The sequence below is a fragment of the Beta vulgaris genome, chromosome 5 (genome assembly GCF_026745355.1).
Source record: "Beta vulgaris subsp. vulgaris cultivar EL10 chromosome 5, EL10.2, whole genome shotgun sequence".
Lineage (NCBI taxonomy): Eukaryota > Viridiplantae > Streptophyta > Magnoliopsida > Caryophyllales > Amaranthaceae > Beta > Beta vulgaris.
In genome coordinates this window covers 51,398,972-51,425,993 of record NC_079206.1, presented here as the reverse complement: position 1 = coordinate 51,425,993, position 27,022 = coordinate 51,398,972, and the positions used below count along the sequence as shown (strand labels likewise).

At 36.4% G+C, this 27,022-nt stretch overlaps 1 protein-coding gene across 6 annotated transcripts; it reads right to left on the bottom strand.

Annotated features, from left to right (window-relative positions):
* Positions 1-55: 55 nt before the first annotated feature.
* LOC104908332 (histone deacetylase 15) lies at positions 56-27,022 on the bottom strand. 6 transcript variants are annotated; one of them, XM_048644412.1, is made up of 20 exons: positions 26,864-27,021; positions 22,173-22,384; positions 20,338-20,586; positions 20,056-20,235; positions 19,593-19,707; positions 17,222-17,298; positions 13,655-13,730; positions 13,463-13,527; positions 13,169-13,264; positions 11,705-11,760; positions 9,019-9,142; positions 8,811-8,936; positions 8,656-8,706; positions 8,067-8,135; positions 6,288-6,396; positions 2,275-2,354; positions 2,079-2,161; positions 1,954-1,999; positions 893-1,064; positions 56-435 (listed from the first exon to the last, which is right to left on the bottom strand). In XM_048644412.1, exons 3-20 carry the CDS (start codon positions 20,536-20,538, stop codon positions 323-325), a joined length of 1,839 nt encoding a protein of 612 aa, XP_048500369.1. In that variant the 5' UTR covers positions 20,539-20,586; positions 22,173-22,384; positions 26,864-27,021; the 3' UTR covers positions 56-322. The 6 variants fall into 6 exon arrangements, 4 of the variants coding, with proteins under 4 accessions (XP_048500369.1, XP_048500370.1, XP_057251144.1 ...); XM_048644413.1 differs by lacking the exon at positions 22,173-22,384 and having other exon boundaries at positions 26,864-27,017; XM_057395161.1 differs by lacking the exons at positions 893-1,064; positions 22,173-22,384 and having other exon boundaries at positions 26,864-27,020.

Below are 27,022 nucleotides of genomic sequence, written 5' to 3'. Positions count from 1 at the left end.
AAGTATACTGAATGCTAACAAAAGCTATCAAACGAGCTAATGAATATGCACCATCTTGACCTAAAAACTCACTTTCTATTCAAGTGCAATTGAGGAAACCACCAAGACAGAGAAAAGAGCAAAATCAACTGATTTATCTAAACATGAGAGCAGATCCACTTTACTACACCTACATTTACATGGATATGTACTATCCAAAAACCATGTAAAATATACTTAAAGGGCCATCAAGCCGGCATACATACGTCAAAAAAGAGACAAATTAACTGAGCAATCAGCTATAGTTGGGGTTAGCATTACATTAGATCACTCTCTAGCATGACTAGGGTTTTACACAAAACCGCTGACAATGGAGATAATAAAGAAACCTTTTTCTTCCCCATCTCCACCAAATGGGTGGTGCCACAGATCGAAGTCTTCTTTTCTTCAATTTTCCTGTGAAACCACCAATATAAGAAAAACCACGTTTTTAGATTTCTTTTAGAAATATAATATGAAGATAATAGACTAGAGGTGCTTCAGGCAACACCGAATATTTCAATTAAAAATGATAAATATCCAGCTTAGCTTGAGAAGCAGTCATGGTACCCTATAAAATTTAGTAAAATTAATCCAGTAAAGCAATTAATTGTCAAGGCAACCCGCATATATTGAACCCCTGATCTCCCACTAACCAAATGAAGACAACTATATTTATGCTCATCTACCTCATTGCACTAACTTTTAAGTTTCTCGTGCATGAACCTGGCAGTTAAGACTTATGAAGATGCCATTTCACTACTCGTTTTCTACTCTCTTTCCTTTTAAGGGGTCGGGGAGGAGTAGGATGTGCTTGGGAAAAGAATAGAAAGTTGAATTGCGGATCCTTTGTCCACACATTGTATATACTCACTTTTGTTTCCAGCCAAGTACGATTCCCAGCATGATTGCAGTTTTGTGAAGTTGGAACTAAGACTTGGCCAAAAGTTTGTCTGAATTCTGAAAACATCCAAAACAGCTTGCACACAAGCTGCAGTGGGTGCGACTTTACTAAATTGGTTCTCAGGGCTTTCACCAAGCAGTACCTTAGTAAAATTCAAAACAGAGAAGAAAAGAATACATGATTAGTGAATATCCGACGAACGCAGAACAAGTATTGTTTTATTCAATTACTAAGTGGATGTTACATGGAAGCAACATAATACCTACGAGCATTAAGTTTCGGAATTTTTATTGCGACTCGAAGGTTGCAGCCCAGTCTCACTAAGACAATAGAAGGATTATGTCCACGGCTTTAATCCATTATGGTTGAACAAATAAATATTGCATTTCTATTATACTAAGGAATAAATTGGAGCATCTCTTATATGAATACTAGACAAGCAGAAGAATCCGACACTAAAACCAGGGTTGGGAAAAGGGGAGCATATCACTTCATAGCAATAAGTCTTGGGAAAATTTGGCACATGTAAGCTGATTGTCCATGCCTTCTAGAATTTAATGACTTAGTTTTTCACTCCATTGAACATGTAAATTAATGTATAACCTATAAAGACAGGCCGAGGTCAAAACTTAAATAATCCAAAAATAGAAGGTTCTGAATCAGGTACTCTTTCCTTGGGTTTCTTTTCTACACTTCAACAAAGTACAAAGTTGTTCCTCTTATATACTCGCTGATGTCTTTGTTCTTATGTTTTTAAGCCATCCAAGAAGCCTTTCTATAAGTACCCATCTTCTTTTCATTTCATCCAGGGGCTTGCTCAGAGAACCTCTTTCAGATTATATACAGTGCTAAAATGGTTCCTTCCAACATCTTATATTCCTGATTCATGAGCCCAGATCAGAACCTCAACAGTATCACTGTCGATGATTGTCACATAATGTCACATATATACATATATAGTCACCTTAGTTACAGTGATTGTGCGCTTATATAGCATAGCCCTATATTGTCATTTAAATATATAGAGTTACCTTAATTACAGCTGTGGCAGATGATGATATTGATCGCAAATTATAGCTGAAATCAGAGACAAGATTGAGTATTTAACCATTGACGAGAATAAACAGAGGCAGACGATAACAAGGAAACCACTCACCCGCCCTCCAATATTACAAGTAGCTTTCCCCCGGCGAGGGTATTTAACATGTGAGTCATGCAAGCATAACCAGCAGGTGTGACCTACAAACATTTTTCAAGCAAACCTAAATAAGATGAGAGAAATATAAAGTATTCTACAACTTCTGAGAATGACAAGCGACAGCAAAGCTCAGCAAGGATATCATAGTCCTCACATCACAACCACCAAGTGGGTCTCCTCTTGCCGCATCAAATCCAGCTGATATAATAATGAAATCAGGAGCGAACTCCTGAGCTGCATAGAATGGTAAACTGTTCCATTAGAATTTTCAACACCGCAAGGCAAAATGAAAGCATAAAAACTTGCCAATAACTTTAGTATAGAAGTATAGAAAGATATCATGATCACCAGGGTCACTCACTGTCTCACTGTATAACCTAGTTATCTCTCAGCTTTCAAATGACCTCACATCAAAGACTGCCTAGGATCTTTCTCAGTAGTATTTCAACGATTCCCCAACTAGCCTTGAGTAACCTTTCAAAAGACGTTTTTACCATTAAATGCTGATCTAAAGACTCCCTCATCCGAAAAGAAAATAAAGAAGAACACTGTATTAGATGAGAACATTCTACAACCTGCCAATACTAAGGTCTACTACGTGAATAAGCTTCATGTAGTAAGAGTATATTATAAGCTCATGAAGTTACTAACTTATAAATTTTATGTAGCAGGAGGTAAACTATACCGCAAACCTCAGAAAGTGGGGAACAAAGCACGGAGAGAAGAAAAGGGAAGGGGAAAATTCTACCACTCACATAGAAAGTGAGAGGGATGATTTTGTGTGTTCAGTCCCCTCTTCCAATGTCTAATTGCATAGATAGAAAAAACATGTGGACAAAAAAAGAAAATTCATATTTACACCAAGTACAGAAATACTATACATCAACGTTCTTGCATCAACGATTGACATCCCTATTTACGTACAAAACATTATTATTGACATTTGTAACTTGTAACTGATGTATGCTTGACATTGTAAATACATGAGAACATTTGGAGATTACATGAATACATTGTGAGACAAGTGTCCACGTGTGTCCATTGTGAGACAAGGGAGCAGCACCAGATTGATCTTCAGCATCTCCTCTTGATATTTAAACAAGGAAGTCACCTTTCTATTAATCAGACTACTTTTAAACCCATGGGATGCACAGATTCAAATAATATAAAGTAAAAGTTACATTGATAAGTATCCTTACTATGTTAGGTTGTTAATTAGGAGATACTCCCTCCATTTTTTTGAACCGCTTGCTATTTCAGTCTCCAATGCACAATTTTGACCATTAATATCTTTGGTTTCAAAATTTATAAGACTTATACTTTGAAGATGCATCTAAAAACAAATCCAACAAGATCCCACATGATAATTTTATTTCACATATATTTGTAAAAAAGTGCAGTATATATACACAAAGTTCAATTAAAAGAAGAAATGAAACAACTAGAATATGGAGGGAGCAGTAACCTAGTTCAATTATCAAAATAGTGGTATTTCTTAATTATGTTAAGTTTCTAAGGTTTCTAAACTTGTTACATTTTTATTACAAAATATTAATTTACTAAGATGATTAAATTAGACTAACTATACTAGATGGCACTCTTTATGCTCCATATAACTTTCTGTTTTATATGTACGAGCTAAAAGAATGCAAAGTCAGAATAATTATGACACACGATTTTGCTCCTATAAGGCGATGTATTTCTATGTTGTACCAGCACATGAATATTTAATTTTAAAGCATATGAGTGGTTTATAGTGATATAAAAATTATAATGATTCAAATTATGTACTCACTTCGTTCCTTATTGATGTTCCTACTTGGAATCTTGGCACTATTTAAAATTACATAGAATCTTTTACATTTCTCCACCGATATATAAGAAAAACATAGTCATATGGGTTCTTATTGATTCGTCTCAATAAGTAATTTAATAATATCATATTTCTACACTTTATTGCTAATATATAATTACGTATAATGATAGCTAAAGATGTATATTGGCAAACATGCAAGTCCAAATAGGAACATCAATAATGAAAGGAAGTAGTAATATATTTTCCTAACAATGACAATTTCCTACATGATATTAATTACAGTACGTTCCTAGCAATAATACTATTATAGCTGGAAACGAAAAACATTATTACGTACACGTACACAAAACAGGATAGGAATCAAGGCATGAAAGTCACAAACCAAGCACCTTTCCACATAGGAACATACTCCCTCCGCTTCCTAAAGATCTTCCTTGTTACTGTTCCTACATATTCCAAGGAGGATCCATTTGTGTGGGGTGTAGGGTGCGTAAAGTAGGAGAGAGAAAGGGGTTAAGATAAATAAATAAATAAAAAGGGGTTAAAGTAGGAGAGAGAAAGGGAGTAAAATTGAATTAATAATGTAATGGTGGACCATATGATAGGGACATGAGAGGGTAAAAAGGGGAAAAAAAATTCAAATACGGAATAAAGTAAAAGAGGGAAGATCTTTTAGAAACGCACTTAAACGGAAAGAGGGAAGATCTTTAGGAAATGGAGGGAGTAGTTCCCTAAATAAACAATGAAACAGAGAAGGATAGGGAGAGAGATCCTGGTGGGGACTTGATCTTCAATAGGAACTGTGCATAGTGGAAAGAAGAGAGGACTACTCAGCATCGATGGTGGAGCTGAAAGGATGCAAAAATGACAATACAGGCAGCGAAGTTGGTTTGTAATGAGAGTAAAATGATCACTAGCAGCTAAGCAGATCTGGACAAATGGAGATCATCAGAGTGCCGTGATGATGTTAATAGCAAGATAAGAGAAAAGTAAATTCAAAATAGCAACATTTTGGCTTGAAGAGGAGAGAGTAGATGAAGACAAAAGGACAAAAACGTTCTGATAGAGAAATGCAAATTTATAAACATGAAGTGAACTTGCAGAATGCAGAGTATATTTTTTCGTACGTGGCAGTGGTGATACATGTAGTAAATTTGGGATATTGAGGATCTCTATGGAATATCCATTGCGTCTTATAATTGTTATCCCATTAGGCCATTACCAATATCCAGATTCAAAAGAATGTCTCCAAGTCAAATTTTTAGGACATGACAAATTGGACATGTACCCTTATCCAACCCTTATACATGAGTCCATGTAACATAGATGAAATTGAAAGAAAATGCATAGCAAGATAAGATCTTCAGGGAATTAGCAAAGTAAAAATAAATTTACAAATTTTTAGTTTTAAAACAAATTATAATATACTCGGAATACCATCATTAACTTATCTGGCATCTGTCTATATAATTCATAGTAGACAAACCTCTGCCAACATAATGGTGGGAGGAACAAGTAACTTCAAGAGATTTAAGAGTCAAACACTAGCTTCTAAACTTTGTCTCCTCTTAGCTGAGCACGAGATCTTTCCCATGCTCTTCTAAGCTACTTAGAGCATGTACAATGGTAATGGCTCTCCATTGAACTCTCGACTTTTCTCTCTCTTCAAGCTACTCTCAAAAACTATATCTAAAAAACACCCAACAGCAATGAAGCACCTTAAAGAGCTCTTCATTCATTTTTCACTATGAAATGGTCCCCATGTCAATTCATGATTTATTCCTTTGTGCCATGTGTTACCAGTTGATTGGTTGGGGCAATGGAGAGTCAATTCCCATTTCTCCCAAATGGTATCCCCTCCAAGAGACATTGTTCAAAGTGTCTCCATGGAGATACACTCAAGACACACCCAAGAGCCCCATTGTTCGGTAAGATGTAACTCTTTAGTTTCTCTCTCCTTGGAGAGCTAGTTGGAGAACTCTCCCAAGAACCCCATTGTACATACTCTTAGAGAAGAATGACAACATCAAGATATAGTTCTTTTAACAGAAATCCTCTAACAATAAAAAAGCCAAGTCAGCATATCGGTGGCAATGTTCATGATTTACATTTATATTGCACCATTTTTCCTAAAATAAATGCTCAGTTGAATAGTAAGCTTTCTAATTGATCCATTCCAAATCATTATCTTCAACAGTCTTATTATCATTTTATGTGTGTGTCACAAATTGTAGGCTATAAACAATTTAGTCCTTTTAATTTTTATCCCCTTTTTGTTGTCACTCTATACGTTTCGTAAACCACAAAATGGAAGAAGTAAAAAACATATCCAGGCTGTGTTTGGTAGTCACCTATTGGGAGCACAACATGTTGAAATGCAAAAATGTAATCGTTATCACCAACTCCGCCACGGCTCCAAGGAATGTTCACACAGAAACCTTCAGCACCCATGGTACCAACCTGCAATCAAAAGGCGCAACAATAAGCATGACAGATTGAATTACTGGCAGTGTAGATGATAGTTCAGAAAGTTTTGCCATTATAAACACAGTCGAACATTTTTCAATAATAAGCTAGGTTACCCTTCATTAATTTTTACTAGGCATTTACTCTTTTTTTTTTTGACGGGTAATAGGCATTTACTTGAAAATATAATTAATATTATACTTCTTCGTAACTCAAGCCAGTGTTGATGATACGAGTTTTCCTCGAGTCATGCAGGCACAAGGCTTCTCCCAGGATTGACTATTTGGGGTGAGGCCACAAATCCTCACATTGTTTTAGAATCATAGAAGAGCATCACTTCACTTTACTCCCAATTTACCATGTCCATAGAAGAAAGTTGCAAGGCAGAGAAAGGCTTCTTATGAGTTACGAAAGTAAAGATTTGGTGTTTGGAATGCAAGTGGGAGGCAATCAAGTGATGCTTCCCTATCTTAGGGATCACTGCAAAGTGAGATGTGGTCTTTTCCATTAACTCTGTAGAACAACAAAACACCAGCTTTTAGCAGATTCACTACCTTGGGAAGATAATCAACTACTAGCATCACAAGAACTTACGTCATCCAGTCCCTCCAAATGGTCAACCATAGTCTTTCCTCTCCCCTCACAGTTTGAAGATGCAGCCAAGGGCTAAGGTAACTCAAACTTGATCATGTTCTCCTTCAGCACCTTACACAATAACACAAGCTCTCCTAATCTAGCTTTGCTAGATGGTCTTCTAAAGAGAGCCTTGACACCTTGATAGTCCTTACTACAAGATTCAGGTTCGTAGAAGCAACCAATGCTTTTAAACCCAGGCTCCTCTTCCCTTTTGCATGTCGTAATTAAACGTAGAGGGTTATTGCTTTGTTTTATGTGAGAAAAGCGCCATCAGATTTACCTAGCTTCTTGTTACCCTCCTACTTCAAGAATTTGACATACGTGAATAACTTATCCTCCCCACTAGTATGCATAAACATCTATATTACATACTCATTATCCTATCAATTTCACCAACATAAAAGTTAAACAGAGTAGAGTGAATGGCTTCACTACCAACAATGGTAAAGAAGCTATAATCACTAATGCAGAGTAAGAAAGGGACCCGAAGCAATCCCACACAACAGAAGGGAGCCAAACCATTGAACCCACAACACTACCTCAGGACCGGGTAAAAGAAACAGAATCCTAAACGCTAAACCAATACTCAGAATGCGTAAATGAAAATGTCATGCTAGAAACTACACATAAACCAAAAAAAGGCAAATTGGGCATTGGCACTGCTGAGGAGTTGCCAAATCCTCTCTTGTGACCAACGAGCCCCCATAACAGGGGCTGTGGCTGGAGTGACGTAGCTTAGAGATGTTTTGGTAGGGAGAGAAGATGTTTTTTGTTAGAGAGACCCAATTTTGTTTCGACGTGAGAGGAATCCTTGTCACGTAGTTGACTAATCTCCCTCATCAATGAATTGATATAATCTATGTAAATAAAACTCTGCATCTTGTACCTCCTTTCTCTCAATTCTTTGTTACTAATCTGTACTAGATATAACTAAAGAACCAAGGGAATCACAAGGAAAAGTTGAGTAAGAAAAAATACCAACTGCATCTTGGAACAAGAAAGTACTAAACAAAGCGCCAAGTCAATACCTCATGAGCTGCTCCAGTTCCAGGATAAAAGTTGCCTCCCTCATGTCTGTGCAAGGAAATATACAACACCTACATATCCAATATTTAACACAAACTTTATATAAAGCAGAACAAAGCCACTAGACAAATAGAAAAAGAGTCAGCAAAGCCACTGAGTATAATAATCAACATAAAGCTAGTGTTAGATTTCCTTGAACTGGATTCATCTTAAAAACAACATGAACTTGATTTCTAAGATGTCTAATGGACCATTTTCTCTAGAGGTAACCTAGGAGCACCTAGAGAGAACATAATTACAATAAACATTGTATTTCAATAGTCCAGTCAATTCTTCACAATTACTACATGAGCGAGTAACTTGAGCAAATCAAGAACATCTGTAGGGTCATGGAGGCAACCAAACAACATACCATGCATTTAGTGTTTACAATTCTGTTTTTATTATTATTTACGGGTATGCATGCAAGAACATGTTCAATCAGAGACATCCATAGTTCACATAAAGAATTTGAAGCACATGCTCAATCAGAGACATCCATAGTTCACATAAGGGAATCAAAGAAGTCAAATAAAAATCTGATAGCCTCACCGATTTGTACTTTTCAAATATTTCTTGTGTACCATTTCCATGGTGCACATCCTGCAAAGATGCAAAAAAAAATTATATCATTGCATGAGGATTTTGCATATTATTTAGCAAATGGCAACTCAAAAGATAAGAAGAAACAAGAGTTTGTTGCATACCCAATCTACAATCAAAACCTTTTTGGCTCCAGCAACTTGAGCAGCTAATGCAGCAATTGCTGCATTATTGTGCAGGCAGAATCCCATGGACTGATGTACACCAGCATGATGACCAGGGGGCCGAATCTGATGCATTAAAAACAACAGTTTTAGTGACAAATTCCAGATATTACAATGCAAAGCACTCAAAAGGAGGAAATGCTCCTACCAGGGCAAATCCATTCTTGGCACGTCCAGAATAAATTTCTGAAGCAAGATCAGCACATAAACCAGCTGCAAGCCTTGCAGCTTCTGCTGAATGCTCATTTGCATAGGTGTCTGGAGTGAAATAGCTGCAAATTGATGATATACAGACTAGTCACACTTTTTTCAATAAATAGAAATTTCTTGCACAAACTACTGTGATGCGAGTAGAAAAATGTCCATCCCCTTGAACCTTGTCTACTGTAACCAAACAGCCAACTTATCATCTAGATAGGCAACAAAAAAGCACTATGTACACCAAGAGATTCATGATGACCAAACAGATGACGTCATAAACAATACACCCACAAACCCCTGATGTGAACACTGTGAATCATAACCTAGCATAACACCAAGGGATTCACTCAACGTGTAGTCCTTGTCAGTCCTACAATATCCTCAATAAGGTAATCTATGTTTGCCAGAAAATAATATATGCTAAAGAAATCTATTAGTTACTTCCACAAAATACCTTGTCAACATCTTGCCAAAAAAGCTGCTGCGAACTTCAGCAATGCACTTTCCCTCACCTTATTTGACATGTCATATGCCCATCCTTGGTAAAACATATTCCAAACAAAAATACACAATACCTCAGGGAACAAGCCCAAAATGAACGCACAACCTACTAAAAGATGACCAACAAAATTCCACCTACAAGCTCGAGCAAAGTTCCTTCTTAAAAAGTAATACATGAACAACACAATCATAAAGAAGTTACAGCTCCATCAAGCCTTGGCAGGAAATCAGAACTATGAGCCCTTCTCAGAAACATGGGAATTCACTGAACAATTTGCAGTAATTCACATCATTACCTTCTGCTCTGCTTGAGTAAATCTGTCAGCTGTTTCTTTGCTTTATAGAAGGGTAAAGTTCTTTTATTGAGGAAAGAAGATGCATCATTAAGGATTAGAAATCTATCAAGCTCTTAATATCTTCCTAATTCCAGCAACCAAAAAAAAATCGGGAAGTTGGCTGTGATTCTGACTGCAATTCGAACTCACCTTTTGTAGCACCATAGTATTGCTTAACATCTCCATCCTAGAGAAGACCAATAAGGTAAATTTCTGATTTTCCATACATCCAGATGTCAAGCCCAGAAAGCACAGCTCAACCAAAATTTGACAGAATCATTCTCACTAAGGCCCTATGCTGACCTCCTAGTTTCTTATTCCAGAATAGAACAGCAATGTTCTGAAATGAAGTATACACTTTCGAAAGTCTTGAAAATTATTAGTCGGAGGAAAATTTTACATGAATAATGCCAATTCCAAAAAAAATCCCAACTTTTCATTTTTCGGGAACAAACCAAAGTTTTTGGGGACCTCTAAAATACTTAGAAGTGTATTTCTTTTGTTTTTGTCGAGTATTTCTAGATCTGTAGTATAGGAAGAACAATTTGGATGATTTTGAGAAGGTTCCCATCAAATTTCAGGATTCATGAATAAAAAAAGTTGGGATTATTTTTAGATGATCAGAGAAAGTTGGGGTTAATCGTAGCTTATTCCAAAATTTTAGAAAGAATTGGATACATATTGAACATCAAATTGCATCATTATTGTTCTTAATTTATTGGGACACTTTTTCAAAAACAATAAATCAAAAAAAATTATTGCTTACACGGTGCTATAAATGCTAGCCAAAAATACGCAATGGTATAGTGATGATGGGGTTTTTCCCCAGGGTGGTGAGATTGTCTATTGTTTTCACCCTATCTCAAATTCCTTTATTCCATATAGGACAATCAACAAAATTAATTGAGTCCTCTTTCATTGATTTTAGTTCAAAACCACGGCCAAGTTATATAATTACCTAATAAATTTACCCAAGAATAAACACTTGGCACCACTTTCACATACCAAGAATCTCTATTTTTTTACAAAAATAAAACAATAATATTATGTTAAATACTTAAATACTCTTGGAGATCTCAATATAAAGAAATTTATTTTATCATGGTTGCTTAATCCCTACTTACTATACGTAGCCCCCCAAACGACCACCACTAAATACCCAAAATACTCCCTGAATATCCTTACCCCTCTCTCCCCTAGCCCCTTTTCCTCTTCCCCAGTTCCCACCCCCATTTCCACAACAGTCATCACACATCGCATGCAATTCAAGAAATTGGGCCAGCAACTGAATTCCATTTATGAATACCGAATTGAAGCACAAAATTCAAAGAAGGCAATTCAAAAAGTCAAACGTTCTCCAGCAATCCAGCAATTTATAGAGCAAATGAGTTCCAATTCTAAAGTCTGTAAAAAGATATACAAAATGAGCTAAGAGTAAGACTTCATATGTCTTGAATTCCTACACCGCACCCATGTAAGGTCCACAAAGGGAGGACTACTTTTCCTCAAATCTTTATAAAATATCTAAACGTCTTTCCAGACAACTTACATTTCAGCAGAAACTGAAAGATTCAAGAGTAAACACTGCCTAGAAGAACAAGCACCAACTAGAAACCAAAAGAAAGTTTATTTTTAAAAAAAAATATATCTTCCTAACTGTCTCCAATAAAGACATCATTAGCACACAGCAGCTTTTATGCAAACTTGGAAAGACTTATCCAACGCCCACCATCAGAGCATGTATGCAAGATGTGACACACAAAAATCAATTAAAGGTTGATAGGGACAGAATTAGACCTAGATAGCATTTTCTCAGTGAGCTCAACAGCTTCAATATGCTCCATAGAATGTACCTGAAGATGCAAATCAAACAACAATAATTTGAGGAGAGGAGTGAATAGATGACCCTTAAGCAATTCAATGTATTTTGGCTATGACCAACCAATGGTTATGGACAGTCAAATCAACAATATGTAAGAACACAAAGGTTGAAGCACATTTAAAAGTTAAGATAGACCATTATCCTAAGTTATGTAGACTTTGAGAAAAGAATCATAGGTATGGCTACAAGCTTCTAACCAAATGTAACTTCATGACGCATACACCACTCAAAAGGATATGGGGACTTGCTCTATAGGTACACTCCTACCTTTTGTTTGACCTCTTCCAAGTACACTCATTGCTCTTTCATATGAAGCATGGAAGGTACAGTCAAATATAATCATTTTGCTTTCAGACGAAGTATGGAGCTAATTTTGGAATAAGAAAAAGAATTTTAAAATGTAAATAATTAAGAAAACTCGATCAACAAGATAATAGAATGACTTCTTCCTTTTCCTTGTGTAAAATTAGTCAAACAAAATACTTTAGCTATGAGAACAAAAAAGTGCATCTATCTTCTCACTGTAACTCAAACATATCAGGATGATTATTTCCTGCCACTGACAATAACATATATAACTGGATTGCAAAAGCTCAGAACATGGAAGTATTCATATGGAGTAGAGATAATTGGTTAGAATCTACTCACATCAACATAGCAGACCAAGGAAAACTGAATTCTATATGCAACTTTAACACCATACGACGGTAACGTTTGCGTTGCCGCGGATGCATCCGCGATCACGTAACATTTGCGTTGCCGCGGATGCATCCGCGATCGCGGTAATGTTTGCGTTGCCATGGATGCGGTCGCGATTGCCGCGGAAGCTGCTTGTATTAGATGAATGCAATGGATCGGCCGACGCGGCATGAATTTTTTCGAAAAAATTATATTAATATGTTCTAACCTTATTTGCATTGTTTTAGTTTATGAAGCATTATTACAGCATAATATATCAAATCTATCAGAATATCATGTTTCATCGGCTATATAATTAATTCATAAAATAAATGTTTGAAAAGAATGGATGTAACGGGGATAAAAACATTCTGACCCGATGAGTTCAAGTTACGGAACAGACAACACGGTGAGAAGTATGTGATTTTTATTAAGGTGTTATGTCACGAGATTTTGTGAGACGACAAATCCAAAATACATTCCAGAACGGGTAGTGTAATGGAGCAAGAGACTTTTAATTCCACAAGGATCACCTCATAGATTACATTATTGGTGGAGAGTTTAATAGCTCCCTAAAAGATCATCCATCCAAGGAAAGAAAAAAGAGGCAACTCCACCTGTTTATGAAGTAGATTAAGACATTGATCACTCAACCAAAGCTCAAAAACCCACAAGAAAAAACGGACGGACAAATATCGTACCAGAACTTCCTTCGGCTTAGGCAATGTATTGCATTCATATTCTTTCTTATCAGCATGTTCTCTAGACCATGTCCTTTGATTCCCCTTTTTGTCTATCTAATCAAGGGCAACATCCCTTTCAATGTCACTAAACAGCTTTAGCGTCTATCCTAGACCATTCCAAAAAAGATTTGAAGTCATGCCAATGACTCAAACACATCCGAAGTCCACATTGAGCCATTACTGGCACAAGCGCAGACAAGAAATACACAGGCAAGAAGAAAGTACAACAACAAATCATAACTAGAGCATTACCTTCAAAAGTTCTTCTTTAGTTATTTCTCTTGCAGCAATAGGACGGCATTTGCCGGGAAATATTCCTGCAGAAACCAAATTTATCCAATGTGGTAGAGAGTAGGCAACAATGTAAGAAGTTCTGCCATCCATCAAAAACAGAAGATGAGAAAAAAATATAATAAAACAAAGCGTAGCTCAATATGGCTAGACCTGAAGTGGAAAGGCTGGCAGCAATTGCCCTTAGACGATCAGGTCTTTCTGGATGAGGATGGGACTTCAGCACAACCTACTCCGACAGAAACCACCACAAAAGATTAACTGCCAAGAAAATGCTAAATGAAACAACCATGTACAATTTATCATTACCCATAATTTTATACTAAGAATTAAGAAAGACAAAACAAACAATAAAATTTTGTCACATTTCTTAAGATAATCAACTCAATAAGTTCTATCCAACAACATATTACTCGTATTATACGAATTTTATAGATAAAGTTTCATATGATAATTGTCAAGGAGATCCTCTTTCTCCGTATCTATTTATTATTTGTATGGATGTGCTCATAAAATAGTTAGTTAGCGAGAGTGCCAAACCTAAATCAGGGTTGGGCTTTAAGATTTGTCTGAGGGGTTCCCAAATTTCTTGTTTAATGTTTGCAAATGATAGTCTTGCTTTCTGTAAAACTACATCTACAGCTTGCAACAATCTAAAAAAAAAAATCCTTGATGATTTCTGCCTCATGTCAGGTCAACTAGTTAACTTTCATAAATCAGCTTTGGTCCTTTCAAAGAAAATTCCAAATGCTAGAAAATCGTCTCTTGCTAGGTTTTTCAGTATGACCCCCAAGGCTTATCTTGGTAGGTATTTATGAGTTTTTTCAGCTCATACTACCCTAAAAAGTGATTATAGTCAAACCATGGCTAATTTTATCCACAAAATTCAGCATTGGGAATCTGGCTTCCTCTCTTAAGCGGGTCGTCATTCCCTTATTCAGTCTAATCTGGGAGCTCTTCCAACTCATACTTGCTCCTCAGCTTTAATCCCTTTGGATATTTGTAAAGCTATAGACTCCTCTGGTGCCAAATAGAGACCAAAATAGCACCCCGCTTATACTGCTCTTCAAAGTCTCAAGGTGGAGTCGGTCTAAGACGAACTTTACCGCTCAATAAAGCGTTCTTAGCCAAGCTTGGTTGAAATTTATTATCTCATAAGCAAAACTTTTGGACAACCCTAATCAAGGAAAATATCTTCAAAATAAGTCATTCTTTGAGTATGCACTTAAAATCAATGATTCTCATATCTGGAAAAAAATCCTAGCATAGCGTAACCTTCTTAGGAAAGGCAATAGATGGAAAGTCGGAAATGGGCAATCAATTCTCTTCTAGCTAGACAAATGGTTATGCCACGATAATCTATGTGATATACTCAAAATGGATCGTAGTAATATTGATCTAGAACTAAAAGTAGCCTATTTCATTACTATAGATCATACTTGGGATATCAGTAAATTAGCTCCTATTCTGCCCCATCATCTTCTTGTCAAAATCAAAGGCATCCCCATTCCTTTCAATGACATCCCTGATGTCCTTATTTAGGACCTATGTTACCTGGACTCGGCTAGGAGTGTCGAAAATGGGTACGGATCCGAGTGTCCAGTACGGCACTTCCAAAAAACCAGGACACGGGGACTCTGTCCGGAATTTGGACACGGGTACGGGTATGCGAAATTATTATTTTACAATATTAATTTTAATAATTAATATTACTTATAAAAATTAATATTACCGTATGGTAGTATAAAAATATAAACAACAAAGATAATTATTGAACAAATATAGAGAAAAAGATAAGGGAAGAGCAAAGGCTACTTTGGTCTTTATTAATTAGGTATGTATAATATTTGAGAAAAAATAACTAATATTGCAAAAGAATCTTTAGATAGTATATCACGTGACATCTTATAAAAGGAGAAAGATGATAAAGCCCCTTGGCCCACCTATTTTTTTAATTAAAAAAGTAAAATATGTGAGTTGAAAGAAACCCACGTTTTCTCTCACCAAGTTGGCCCACCAAGTATGTTCATCTTCTTCCTCTTCAACCTCTGTCCTTTGCAACTCCATTCCCTCCTACCATCCATCAAAAATGGATGAAAACAACATCAATGGAGTCGCCTCACTAGGAACGCAGAAAGCCCTAACATAATTCACCATATTCTCATGAAGCAACATCAAAATTTCAGATCTAGCAACTAGGGTTCAGCGCCGTGTCCGACTGCAATTTGAAGGATCCGACACGTATTTCATACCCGAGTCGGTGTCGTGTCGTACCGACCCGGGTATTTGGCGAAAAATGCCGAGTCGAGGTAACAGAGTTTAGGACCCTACTTCAAGTGAGGAATTTTCAGTAAATTGGCTCACGACCTACCTCAAAGACCTCCCTAGCCTTTAAATGGATTTGGAATTCCTCCCAAATTACATCTATTTGTTTGGCAAATTTCCCACAATAGTCTAGCTGTTAAGAGCTACGATGTTTCATAGGAAAATCTTACCAACAAATCTGTCCTCGCTGTAATTTGCAACCTAAAACTATTGACCACCTGTTCTTAATTGCCCAAACTCTCAAAGTACTTGGCACCTAGGGTTGCTTCTCCATGCCAAGGTCCATCCCATCCACTTCAGAATTCTTACGGGATTTCAAGCGTAATCATACCTTGTATCTTTATTTTCTGGAGCATTTGGAAAGAGAAATTCTATTATTTTCAAGAATGAGAAGTCGTGCCCCCAACGTATCATTCACCGTGCTAGACTTGCACCATGATGAATGGAAATGTCACTTACAAGTGGATGCTTGTCAAGCTATTGAGTCTCCTCTTAGAGGAGCACCACCCTCTTCCCCTCAACCCCCCCCCCCCCCTTAAGAGTAGTCTTGGATCCTCCACCTCACTCATTCTTCAAATTAAACTTCGACAATTCTGGTCGTGGTATGGATGTTGTTGCTGGTGTCATCATCCGTAATCATGAAGGTCAGCTCCTTCACGCCAAAGCCTTCCGTCTTGGTCGCACTACATTTCTCATTGTCAAAGCCACCGCATTACAGCAAGGTATCAAGTTAGCTTTGCAATCGATATTGTCACAACATCATCATTGAAAGGGTAACCTCTTGTTCATCAACGCCATTAATAATCTTTGATCTATACCTTGGAAGATTGCTAATATTATTGATGATTGTACGCACAGGCTTACCAATTTGCCTCTTGCCAAGTCAGACGTGTTCAGGGAAGCGCTGATTGGATAGAAAATGTAGGGCATCTAGTAATGTCTAGTTTTGATATTTCTCCTTGTAAAAACTCTTCTCTTTCTTTCATTCTTGTATCCGACACATTAGGTATTTCCCTCGAGAGGAGGGTAGCCTAATGTTTTTACCTTACCTTTTATAAAAAAATGTACGATAATATATCAGCATATCACAAAGTGTAATCTCAAAGACTCAAACTATAACTACAATATGGAAAGACAAAAGGTTAGTAGTCATTGTTAGAATAGTGGTGAAATGCATGCATTAGTGCATGTCAATACCAAGACCTAGACAAGCAAAAGTACTGCAATGTCGACATTCTTCTCACCTCGGTGAGCTAGCTAATGGACTTTGACTTCCAAACATATAAAACTCTGGATTACATGATTAAGTCAAATATCCTATAAAATCATAACCGAATATATAACTAGTTACCAGAAAACAGAAAAGAGAGTGATAATCAGGGTAAAGATGCATACTTCTGAGTGCAATAGCATTCTCTCATCAAAGCCTATTGCAGTGGAGCACCCAGCAGCCGCAATATCAGAGACTGACTCTGTAGGAAAATATTTTTAAAAAACCATAAAAAAATTAAACAATATTGAGAATGACTTCAGAGAAAATCAGCCAAATCACCTCCTAAAATAAAAGCAGCTCAAAACAACCAGCAAACCTTGTAATTTAGCAGTTGTACAAGACCCTATAAGCAACAAAGAGAAGTATACTATAAAGAACCAGTATGTTATGGAAGCATGTACCAATAATATATTGTTTTTCACACATCAAAGTATCAAACAGAGCCGAAAGAAAGCTATCAAGCTGCTCTTTACCCTAAAAGCCACCATAGACTTAAACACTAATAAATTCCTTTTCACACACCAGTACCATGAGAAAAGAGTTCTTGTAGGTCCAACCAAAACATATGATGACTGTCTTCCAAGAATATTTCTCTTTTGAGTGGGACCTTGCACTAATCATCTTTGATAGCAAATCTTGAAAAAACATTTCATTAAAAAAAGCATCAATCAGCAGACTAAGTGGTCGGAGCAAGACAGCAAGACCTTCTACCTCTTTGGGCAACAAACTTCATTACTGTTCACCAAATGATACCCCGGTAATCATTGTTACTTAATACTCATAATGAGAGCAACATGCAGCTCTATGGCTAGCACAAGGCGATATAAGACCCAACTACCACTATCTGAAGAATTTCACGAGTTAAAAAAAGTGGTTGTCAATTGTATGAGAACCTAATACATACATGTGCCCTTATCTTAGTGAACCTCAAACTTGAGCAGCATAATTGTTTTTTTAGTTGATCGTGCATCATCCATTGCTATAAAAAGATGTGATATATTGAAACAATCGCATAAGAGCCACTTGAATCCCTCATTACTAGTGCATAATCCCATAAGATTTTGAACAAGAAGACCCGTAATCAATTTCCCTTCAAATGTCATTTTTAAGGACCACAAGCTAAGCTCCAATCACGTGTCCCGACACAATATTGAAGATAGCTGCTCTTTACCAAAAAGAGTATGAAGATAATAACAATGTTGGTAGTCCTGTTACTCATACATTTGACCATGAAAATGGAGGAAGAGGGCGTGGTAGATGTGTTTACTCGTCCTTTTTCTTAGTTACCTCACTTCACACACCCATTTACTTTGTCATGTGACTATGTGAGTGCAAATAGCCCAATTGTGCATGTCGGGATTCATCTAGTGCAACTTTGAACTTGGTTTTCTTACTTCCGTCCATAAGTGGAGGATGTGTGCTATGAAGGATAGTCAATGAGTTAATTCTTGAAGTTCATACTTGCCCGACTCCACCAACAAGAGCTTGTATGATTCAAGTATCTCTCTCCATGCAAGTTGTATACTTTGGACATATATGCTTTACATGATAAAACTTGGACACCTATGAGTTTTCTCTAAGTAAGGCTTAGATGTATACCCATGGCGTTCATACAAGTATCTTTCTCCATGCACTGCGTACACTCGACACGTGTTTTATAGGATAGAATAAAGTTCAATATCTATGAGTTCTATCATGTGAGCTTGGACATAACCCATGACGTTCATTATTAGGGCAAAATAACATGAAGCACACATAAGGACCCTTTGCTATTCCTTTGAATAAAGCAGCATGATTTAAATTTCTTGTTCTCCTCTCCCACGTCGAAGTAGTGGATCTCTGTCCTTTCCGCTATTAAAGACAAAGCCCCAATTTCAAAAGGGTGTCGACAAAAACTAAACTCCATCCTCATCCTATGAGCCTACGTCCAACGGTCCAAGATCAAGAGCACATGTTAGGGAATAAAGGATGCAAGGAAGTGTTTTCTCGTCTACTCTTCTTTTAAAAGGCATTGTTACTATATTTTGCAAGTTTATTTGCTCTCTTCAACTGAGTAAATGTGGTTTGCTCCAACCATCAGGAATTCAGAATCATATTTTGTTAATGATACTTTCAAAAACTATTTACTAGTTCTCAAAGATTGTCAACGTGGAGATGCATGAAAGCTAACAAATTATACTCAAGCTCAGATGTAGCATTGAAAAGTACAAGTCCCACATCAAGACCAAGATAATATCTAGCAAAATATCCCCAAAATAATTTGGTACTATTATCTAAATATTGACAAGAACCCAAAATAATGATATATCAATTGTGGCTCATGCTTTTCTTTAATTGTTTCCAGGGAGTCTAAAGTATGTCAAAGACATAAATATCACTAGACTATTATTACTGCTTCCGACTACTGGAAAAAGAAAAAAAAAACCAAGTGATTCCACTTCATTGATATGTGTCTCAAAATCAAAGCAGTAGAATTCAACAGCAGAGTCACACCTGTGTATCTTTCTATTACTTCTGACTCAGCTGGAGTAAGAGCAGCCCCTTGTGAAGCAGGTGAACCAAAAAAGCCATGCTTAAGGATTCCAGATTCCTTGTGTTCCTTACATGCCTGCAGCAAAGGAGGAGAAAAAAAGGGTTTTTATTATAAAGCCCTAATGGTTAGGTATATGTATTAAATACATTTCTCAAACTGGTATTAAGTTGGCAATGCATGAAAAAATCATGCCGCTATCGGTATTAATAGAATTTAGTATTCTACTTTGGGGAATACATTTGATGCTGAAACATACATATCTCTAAGGGCTAAATCTAGAATTTTCCATGAGAAAAAAAATTACAAACAACTCAATTGATGTTTCAGGGGACCGAAAAAAAGACTCTTAATCGCTCTTATCCAAAAAAAAAAAAAAAAAAAAAAAAAAAAACAGCAATGACGAAGTTAAGAAAGTATACATACCTCACAAAAGTCCATACCATCAAAGTTAACCATTGTGCAGTTGGTGCAAAACCACTTTCTAATTGCCAGATGATCCAAAAGGGGCTCCCAATCAATATCATCTTCATCTTCATCATCCAAGTCATCCTGATTCTTGCAGATATCTTCCAGGGTCAACTCCCGGCGGTGGTTTGCCTTTTTCTGTAATGAACACAACCAAGAAACACCATTTCAGAGGTCTGCAGGTGTACTTACAACACGTAATAAACACAAATATTATCAATTAAAACGTGCAAGCTCAACCTGAGAACTGCCTTCAATAGAGACGACAGATAAATTTCCTCCCCTGCCGTTTTCATCAGAATAAGAGCAGACAGTCGCCACCTCCATATTTCTATGTGTTCCATTAAGTTCTTCATGTGCAATATTATCAGTTCCATTTTCACATATAGCTCCCACCTTTCCATTCATGGAACAAACCAACTCAACTGGTTCTGATATCATCTTGCATTCAGATTCCACCAATCCCAGCAACACCCTTTTTACATTGACCTAATCAACAAACAAACTATGAGTAGCTATTCCTAACAGAAAAGGTATCCATGGACATTACCATTCATAGATAAAATTTGAACTCTTCAACTTTATGAGGTAGTGATCCAAAACTTGTACTTCCTCCCTTTTTTTTTAGATGTTACACTTTCAAAAATTGTGGTTCCCTAGGCAAAAATTGGAGTAATTAGGAGAGAATTAACATGGGGTTTAAGGGAAGGGAGGAGAGAGAAAGAGGACCCCAACTAGGGTTCCCCACCACCACCCCAGCAGCCCAGAGAACTCCCACCACCACCCCACCACCCAGCCACCCAAAACCCCACCCCACCCACCCGAAAACCCCACCCACCCACCAAAAAGCCCACCCCACCTGCCAAAAAACCCGCTCATATTAGCCCACCCGCCGAATTCGAACCACCACCCCACCACCCACTTGAAATTCGAACATGCGCCAGCCCACACGCCGCGCGCTCGACGCTCGTCGCACAAGCCCTCGCAGAAATCACTAGCACAAACCTTCGACCAGCCTTCGCACCGCCGCACACACCACACACGCTCGCCCAGCCTCGTCGCGCGAACCGCTCGCCCAGCCCTCGTCGCGCGAACCGCTCGCCCAGCCCTCGTCGCGCGAACCGCTCGCCCAGCCCTCATCGCACGAATCGCAAGGTTGTTTTCGCTCGCCCAGCCCTCATCGCACGAACCGCTCGTTTTTCTCGCTTTTTCAGTCGTTCTTCCATCGGAATTTTCTAGTTTTAGGCCCTTTTCGTCGGCACCTTCGTCGTTCCCCTTCGTTTTCAGGTAGGTGGGGCCCTTTTCGTCGTTCTTCCTTCATACCATCGGGGCTCGTTTGGTCGTCGCTGCTCCCCCTAGTTTTCCGGTGGTGGGGAATAATTTCGTGGGTGGGGGTCTTGTTTTCAGGTGGGTGGGTGGGGTTTTGGGTGGGTGGGTGGGATTTTCGGATGGGTGGGTAGCGTTTTGGGTGGGTGGGTAGCGATTTCGTGTGGGTGGTGGAGTGGTGGTGGGAATTCGCCGGGTTTCTGTGGTGGTGGGTAAGGAGGCTGCAAGGTGGGGGGAAGGGGTGGGGCAGCTGAGGTGGTGTGGGAGGGGTGGTGGAAGAGAAGGGAGGAGGTTTAATTAATTTTGGATTAGTATGTAATAAGGTTAAATTAAGTTAGTTTAATTTTGATTAATCCTTATAAGTAAGGGTAAGTGAGTAATTTTACAGCATAAAACTTTCCAATTTAGGAAATAAAAAAAAGTGTAACATCTATTTAGAAACATGCAATTTAAGGAAAGTGTAACATCTAAAAAAAACGGAGGAAGTATTTCATTTCAAATACTGAAATTCAAATTTCAAATTCGAAAAGGCGGAAATTTAGATCCAAATTTAGTGTTTGGAAAACACTAATAATTTTATATTGTTTGCGAAGTGACGAATATTTCATTTGTAACGCATAATATTTTCCCGATTCGATATAGCAATTAGAATACCAAATAATGCAAACTCACTCAAATTGTCACATCTGGTAATTCATCAAAACTAAAAGCATATTACAACAATTGAAGATAACAATTACAAGTAGTACCTTGTATCAACTTTCAAATTTCAATTGAAGAGAACAATTGACAGCTTCAAATATCACAAATATCACGAAGACAGCTCAGCTTCAAGTCACCGCTGGCGTCGCCGGCAGATGACTTAGTAAATAGGCACCGACGTTCGTGCAGTGGGTCGTGAGCTGTCGACGTGGGGTAGTGGGGTCTAGGGTTTCTTGCACTTTGTCGATTATACACAGTACTGTAAGTGAGAAATGATATTGAGATTATGATTTAGTCTCGAGAGTGAGAAGAGAGAGTTATATATTCAGGCCAAAAAGAGAGAAAAAAGAAAAAGAAAAAAGAAAAAAGAAAAAAAAATTGTGGAATTGACCCAAATCAAAATCCTACATTTTTCAAAAACCTGACGTGGGCCAAATAAGGAATTTCAGATAAGATTGAAGTTCCCAAACAAACCATTAATCTCTATTATATAAGGGAAGGGGGAGCAATGGTGTCCTCTTTTGAAATGCCTATTTTGCCCCCCTTCCCTTTCTAAATTATAAAAGGAATGTCAAAAGCAAAATTGGCACTCAAAGAAAACTACCGAAAATTAATTTATGACATTTACTTACAAATCACTTAAAAGAAGAAATTTTACAAATCACTCATACAATTGAGAAAATCACATTATAAAAATCACGCAAATCACTCAAATAATCGGAAAACTTTATTAAAATTTAAGATTAATATACAAACTAAAACTAATAACCTAGAACGTCAATACATACAAAAACATTTACAAAAATTTACTTACAAATCACTATTCTCAAGAACCATTCACAATTAATGGTGGGTTATGATAAAAATAGAGATGTATTTGTAGTGAAATCAGAATTTAGAAGTTAGACAGGGGAAAAAATTATTTACCTTTCTATAGTATTTGGAATTTAGAAGTTAGTACTGTACTTAATTCAAAAATCAACTAAAAAATTATAATATTAGAAATCATAAATAAATTCAATAAAATTTCTATTTTGTTCATAGAATTTAACTTTGAAAAGTAAAAAAAAAAATGACAAAAATAATGGTGATAGATTTAAGTGACAGAAACTAAACCAATCAAATTTTGCAACTAAAAACAATTATACTTCATATGTCTAATGTTCAAATTTTGACTCTTATGCCGAAGAAAATCGAGTTTTTGTTTCGAAAAAAATTCAAGCACGCATCGCTTGCAAAAAATTCTAGTAGCAAATAATATAAAGTGCATAAGATGCAGAAAATGTACAGGATACTTTGCATATTTCTATTTTCTTACAAGTCATCTGCTAGGTAGGCTATAATCTAATACACCAGCTACATTATTTCATTACATGGTACACATTGTCCACCACTCAAAACTGATAGTCATATATACTATTTTAGGAATCCCTGGATGTCCTTCCTAAGTTCCTATAATAGTAATGATTAACATTGAAATTCGTTATATGCCACCATTTATGTGAAGGGAGATGACAACTATAATATATTTGTTTATTCATTTAAATCAAGTTATATCCTTCATCAAAACCATAAGTGTTAGAGCACAAGATAACTTTCTCTAAAATAATAAATCTAATGGCATGTAAATTAAAAGACTAAACTCGTGTCATAAATTTACATCAATATCACGTTCACTTCTCTCCCACCCCTCCTCAAAGCATATTAGACTGTTTTTCATGTGAAGCTTACTAAGATGGGTAGGAAGGTGATTGAATTATCGATGGGGCCCATTGTTGTCAATGGTCACCGCCACTGCTCCTATTGTTGCTACAATGATGCCTAAGCATTTTACTAGATTGAGGGGTTATTAAATCAAGTATTCTCATCCTTCATAATTGATTATCTTTTAAATATTCATCATTCGTAATTGTTAGATAAAAAAACCAATATGTACAGCATTTCCTCTATCACATATTACAAGCCCAAGAAGTCAACCCTAACAAAGTGTATAAGCAAAGAATAATTTAAAGCAGGACTTAGATAAAAAGTGCAAAATTTCAAACTAATTGACGATTAAATACTACAGGGTGGTATTGTTTATTTACATGTCCAGATTTTTGGTATGTTTTGGGGTCTATTCTTTCAACTTTTTTCATATAACTTCTTATTGCATTAATAGTGTTTTTTCAGTACAAATTGCATTTTACGATGTTAATCGTTACATTGCTAACAAATCATTTTCATTTTATTGTTACTCAGTACAATGTACTGGTTAAAATTTCTGAAGAAGATATATAGATACATTAATAATCTCTATTATATAAGGCAACACATGGGGGATACCAAAAAATAGAAAAAGAAATAAAAGAAGAAAAAAAAAAGGGAGATAACTAATTGTTTCATTTGAATGAAATAAGGGGGGAAAGTACGACATTTAAACTATACATCAGTTTTTTGAGAAAACAAAATGTAAAGACAGTTTTTCGACCCAATTAATTTTATTTTCTACTTCATATGCTATCACACATTATAGCATGCATTGCGTGCATGTAAGGCTAGTAATAGTGAAGGGAGAGGACAGAGACAAAATTGAAACATGGGTAATTAAGGAACTTATCAAGATAACATTAAAGTTTCCCTTACTTAGAGAAAATTAAACCTTATTTAGTTCCTTCTGTAATGAGAGGATGTGACCAAGGGTCTAATTAAATGTGTCTACTTGCAAGCAACTTGAACTCAAAGTGGTCAAACTTGATCATAACTAGACTTGAGTTCACTTGACTAGAGGCTTTAACAAGTCAAGTAGAGCTAGCCACGACTAGACTCGATTCTAGCAGCTAGGATAAGTTCTAATATTAATATCAAAGATATACAAAAAAAAAAATTAAAATAGATATAATTAAGTTGGTACATGAGTATTTTGGTATTTCCAAAAACAAAAACAAAAACAAAAGAAAAAGTAAATACCACAAGCTAGAGGAGTGACCGAGTGAAAGGAAACTTTTAGGTAAAAAAGAAGATTGAGGAAGGTGGAAAAGAGCAAGATAACATTCCAAAATGAAAAGGATAAGAGTAGACTCAAATCCTATTATCTACATTTCCATTTGTACTCGTTTTCTAATCGAGTGTGTCTACTAGTGACCAATTCAAAACTAAAATCAGATAAAGCTAAGTCAAATTGACTCGACCAAAACTCATAAGCAAAAGGACCTTAGTGTAACAACCCGATTTAGCTAGGGATTTCAAGCTTTGGACAGCATGGTGACTAATTTCGAACCTAGTACTCGGTTGAAAGTTTGGAACCTTTTCTTTATATCCTCTTTTTAGTGGCAGAAAACCTAGTCAACTCAAGTTGACTCAACTCCAACTCATAAGCAATACCTTAATGAGTCAAGTCGAGTTGAGCAAGAGATTTCAAGCTCGCGATGACGACTAATTATAGGACTAGTACTTATTTAGAATCTTCTGTTATTTTTCTTTCTTTTAGTGACAAAAAACCCTTGATTTCATTTAACATTATGGCCTGTTTGGATTCTGGAATTTCATTTGAAATTCTGGAATTGGGCCAAATCACTTGTTTGGATCATCTAAGAATTTGGAATTGTATTTGGCCCAAATCCAAGACTCATAAGAAGTAAGGCATAATTGGAGAATTTGAAATCCAACCAAAACATATGTCATTTCAAATCCAAAATAAGTGTCAGTTTATTTCTATCTCCTCTCTCATCACTCTCCCCCTTCTTCTCTCTCCCACCATTAACAATACCATTACAAACATGTTCAAATTATACATTTGAAATTCCTAATTTTTCCCAAACAAATCATTTGGATTTGAATGTGGGGATTTACAATTCTAGAATTGAAATTCTAGAATTCAAATGAAATCCATGTTCCCAAACACAACCTGAACTTATTCTATTTTTAACATCAATTTTTGACTACTTTTAACTAGTACCAAAACTTCTTACTTTGTATTATATACTTCCTCCATTTTAATTGCAAACTTGCACATTTGCAAATGCATGACTTTGAGCATAAACAGCTTTGATAATCTAAAAGATTCATAACAAGTTGAAAATATGAATATATACATTATATAAAATAAGTCTACTAAAATTGGTTTGTCTATATTATTCTAAAAGTTCATGCTAAAGTTAGTATATAGAAAGTGTAAAAAAACAAAAGGTTGCAACAAAAATGATGGAGTACTGAGCAGTGAGCACAACCAAATTAAACACAATAAAGAGTCGCGATTGCAATAAAACGTCAAATAAAGCATAAATTCACCACTTCATAGTACTAACTAAAAACAAACAAGCAGAACAAAAAGATAATTATGCATCAAAGTATTTTAGAAACTCCAAAAAGAATAAGATCCAAAACAATTAAAAGATGAACAAAAACCCTATTAACCCGATACTGATGCACCTAGAAGAATAAATACAAGCAAATCACCAAACTTTTCCAATTCTTCATCGAACTTCCTTCTCAGCAAAGCAAAACGAATACACATTTTTCCTAACTTACTAGTTTTTGGAGAAAAACTCCAGATTCAAAAGCCATAAACGTGAAACTAACAAAAAATTTATCAATAAAAAAAATCGAAGAAATGATGGAATCCAGAATCACATGCAAAAGGCAAAATTAACTTAGAGTTTAACTGTTCAAAATTAATTTCAGTTAAAAAAAAAAGAGCACAGAATTTCTGAAGTACTGAGGATTGAAGAAAGAAGAGAGAAGAAAAGTGTGGACTTACCAGAGGAGTTGAATGGAGGTTTTTTTTTAGGGGGGGAAATTGGAAAGCCTGGAAAAACAGAAGACTATCTAATACCGTCTCGCACGCCGGCCGATTTGTATCGGAGTCTCTTAAATTTCTATGAGTGGGTGTTGTTTTCCATTTAAACTAGTGACTTGT

Excerpts from the sequence above, each read along its gene's own strand:
- LOC104908332 (XM_048644412.1), bottom strand. The coding sequence starts at position 20,538 with ATGATATCAGAACCAGTTGAGTTGGTTTGTTCCATGAATGGAAAGGTG. Across the intron at positions 8,136-8,655 it reads TATTTGAAAAGTACAAATCG|GTGTTGTATATTTCCTTGCA; the intron begins GTGAGGCTATCA and ends TTGGATATGTAG. Across the intron at positions 6,397-8,066 it reads GAACTGGAGCAGCTCATGAG|GTTGGTACCATGGGTGCTGA; the intron begins GTATTGACTTGG and ends TTTTGATTGCAG.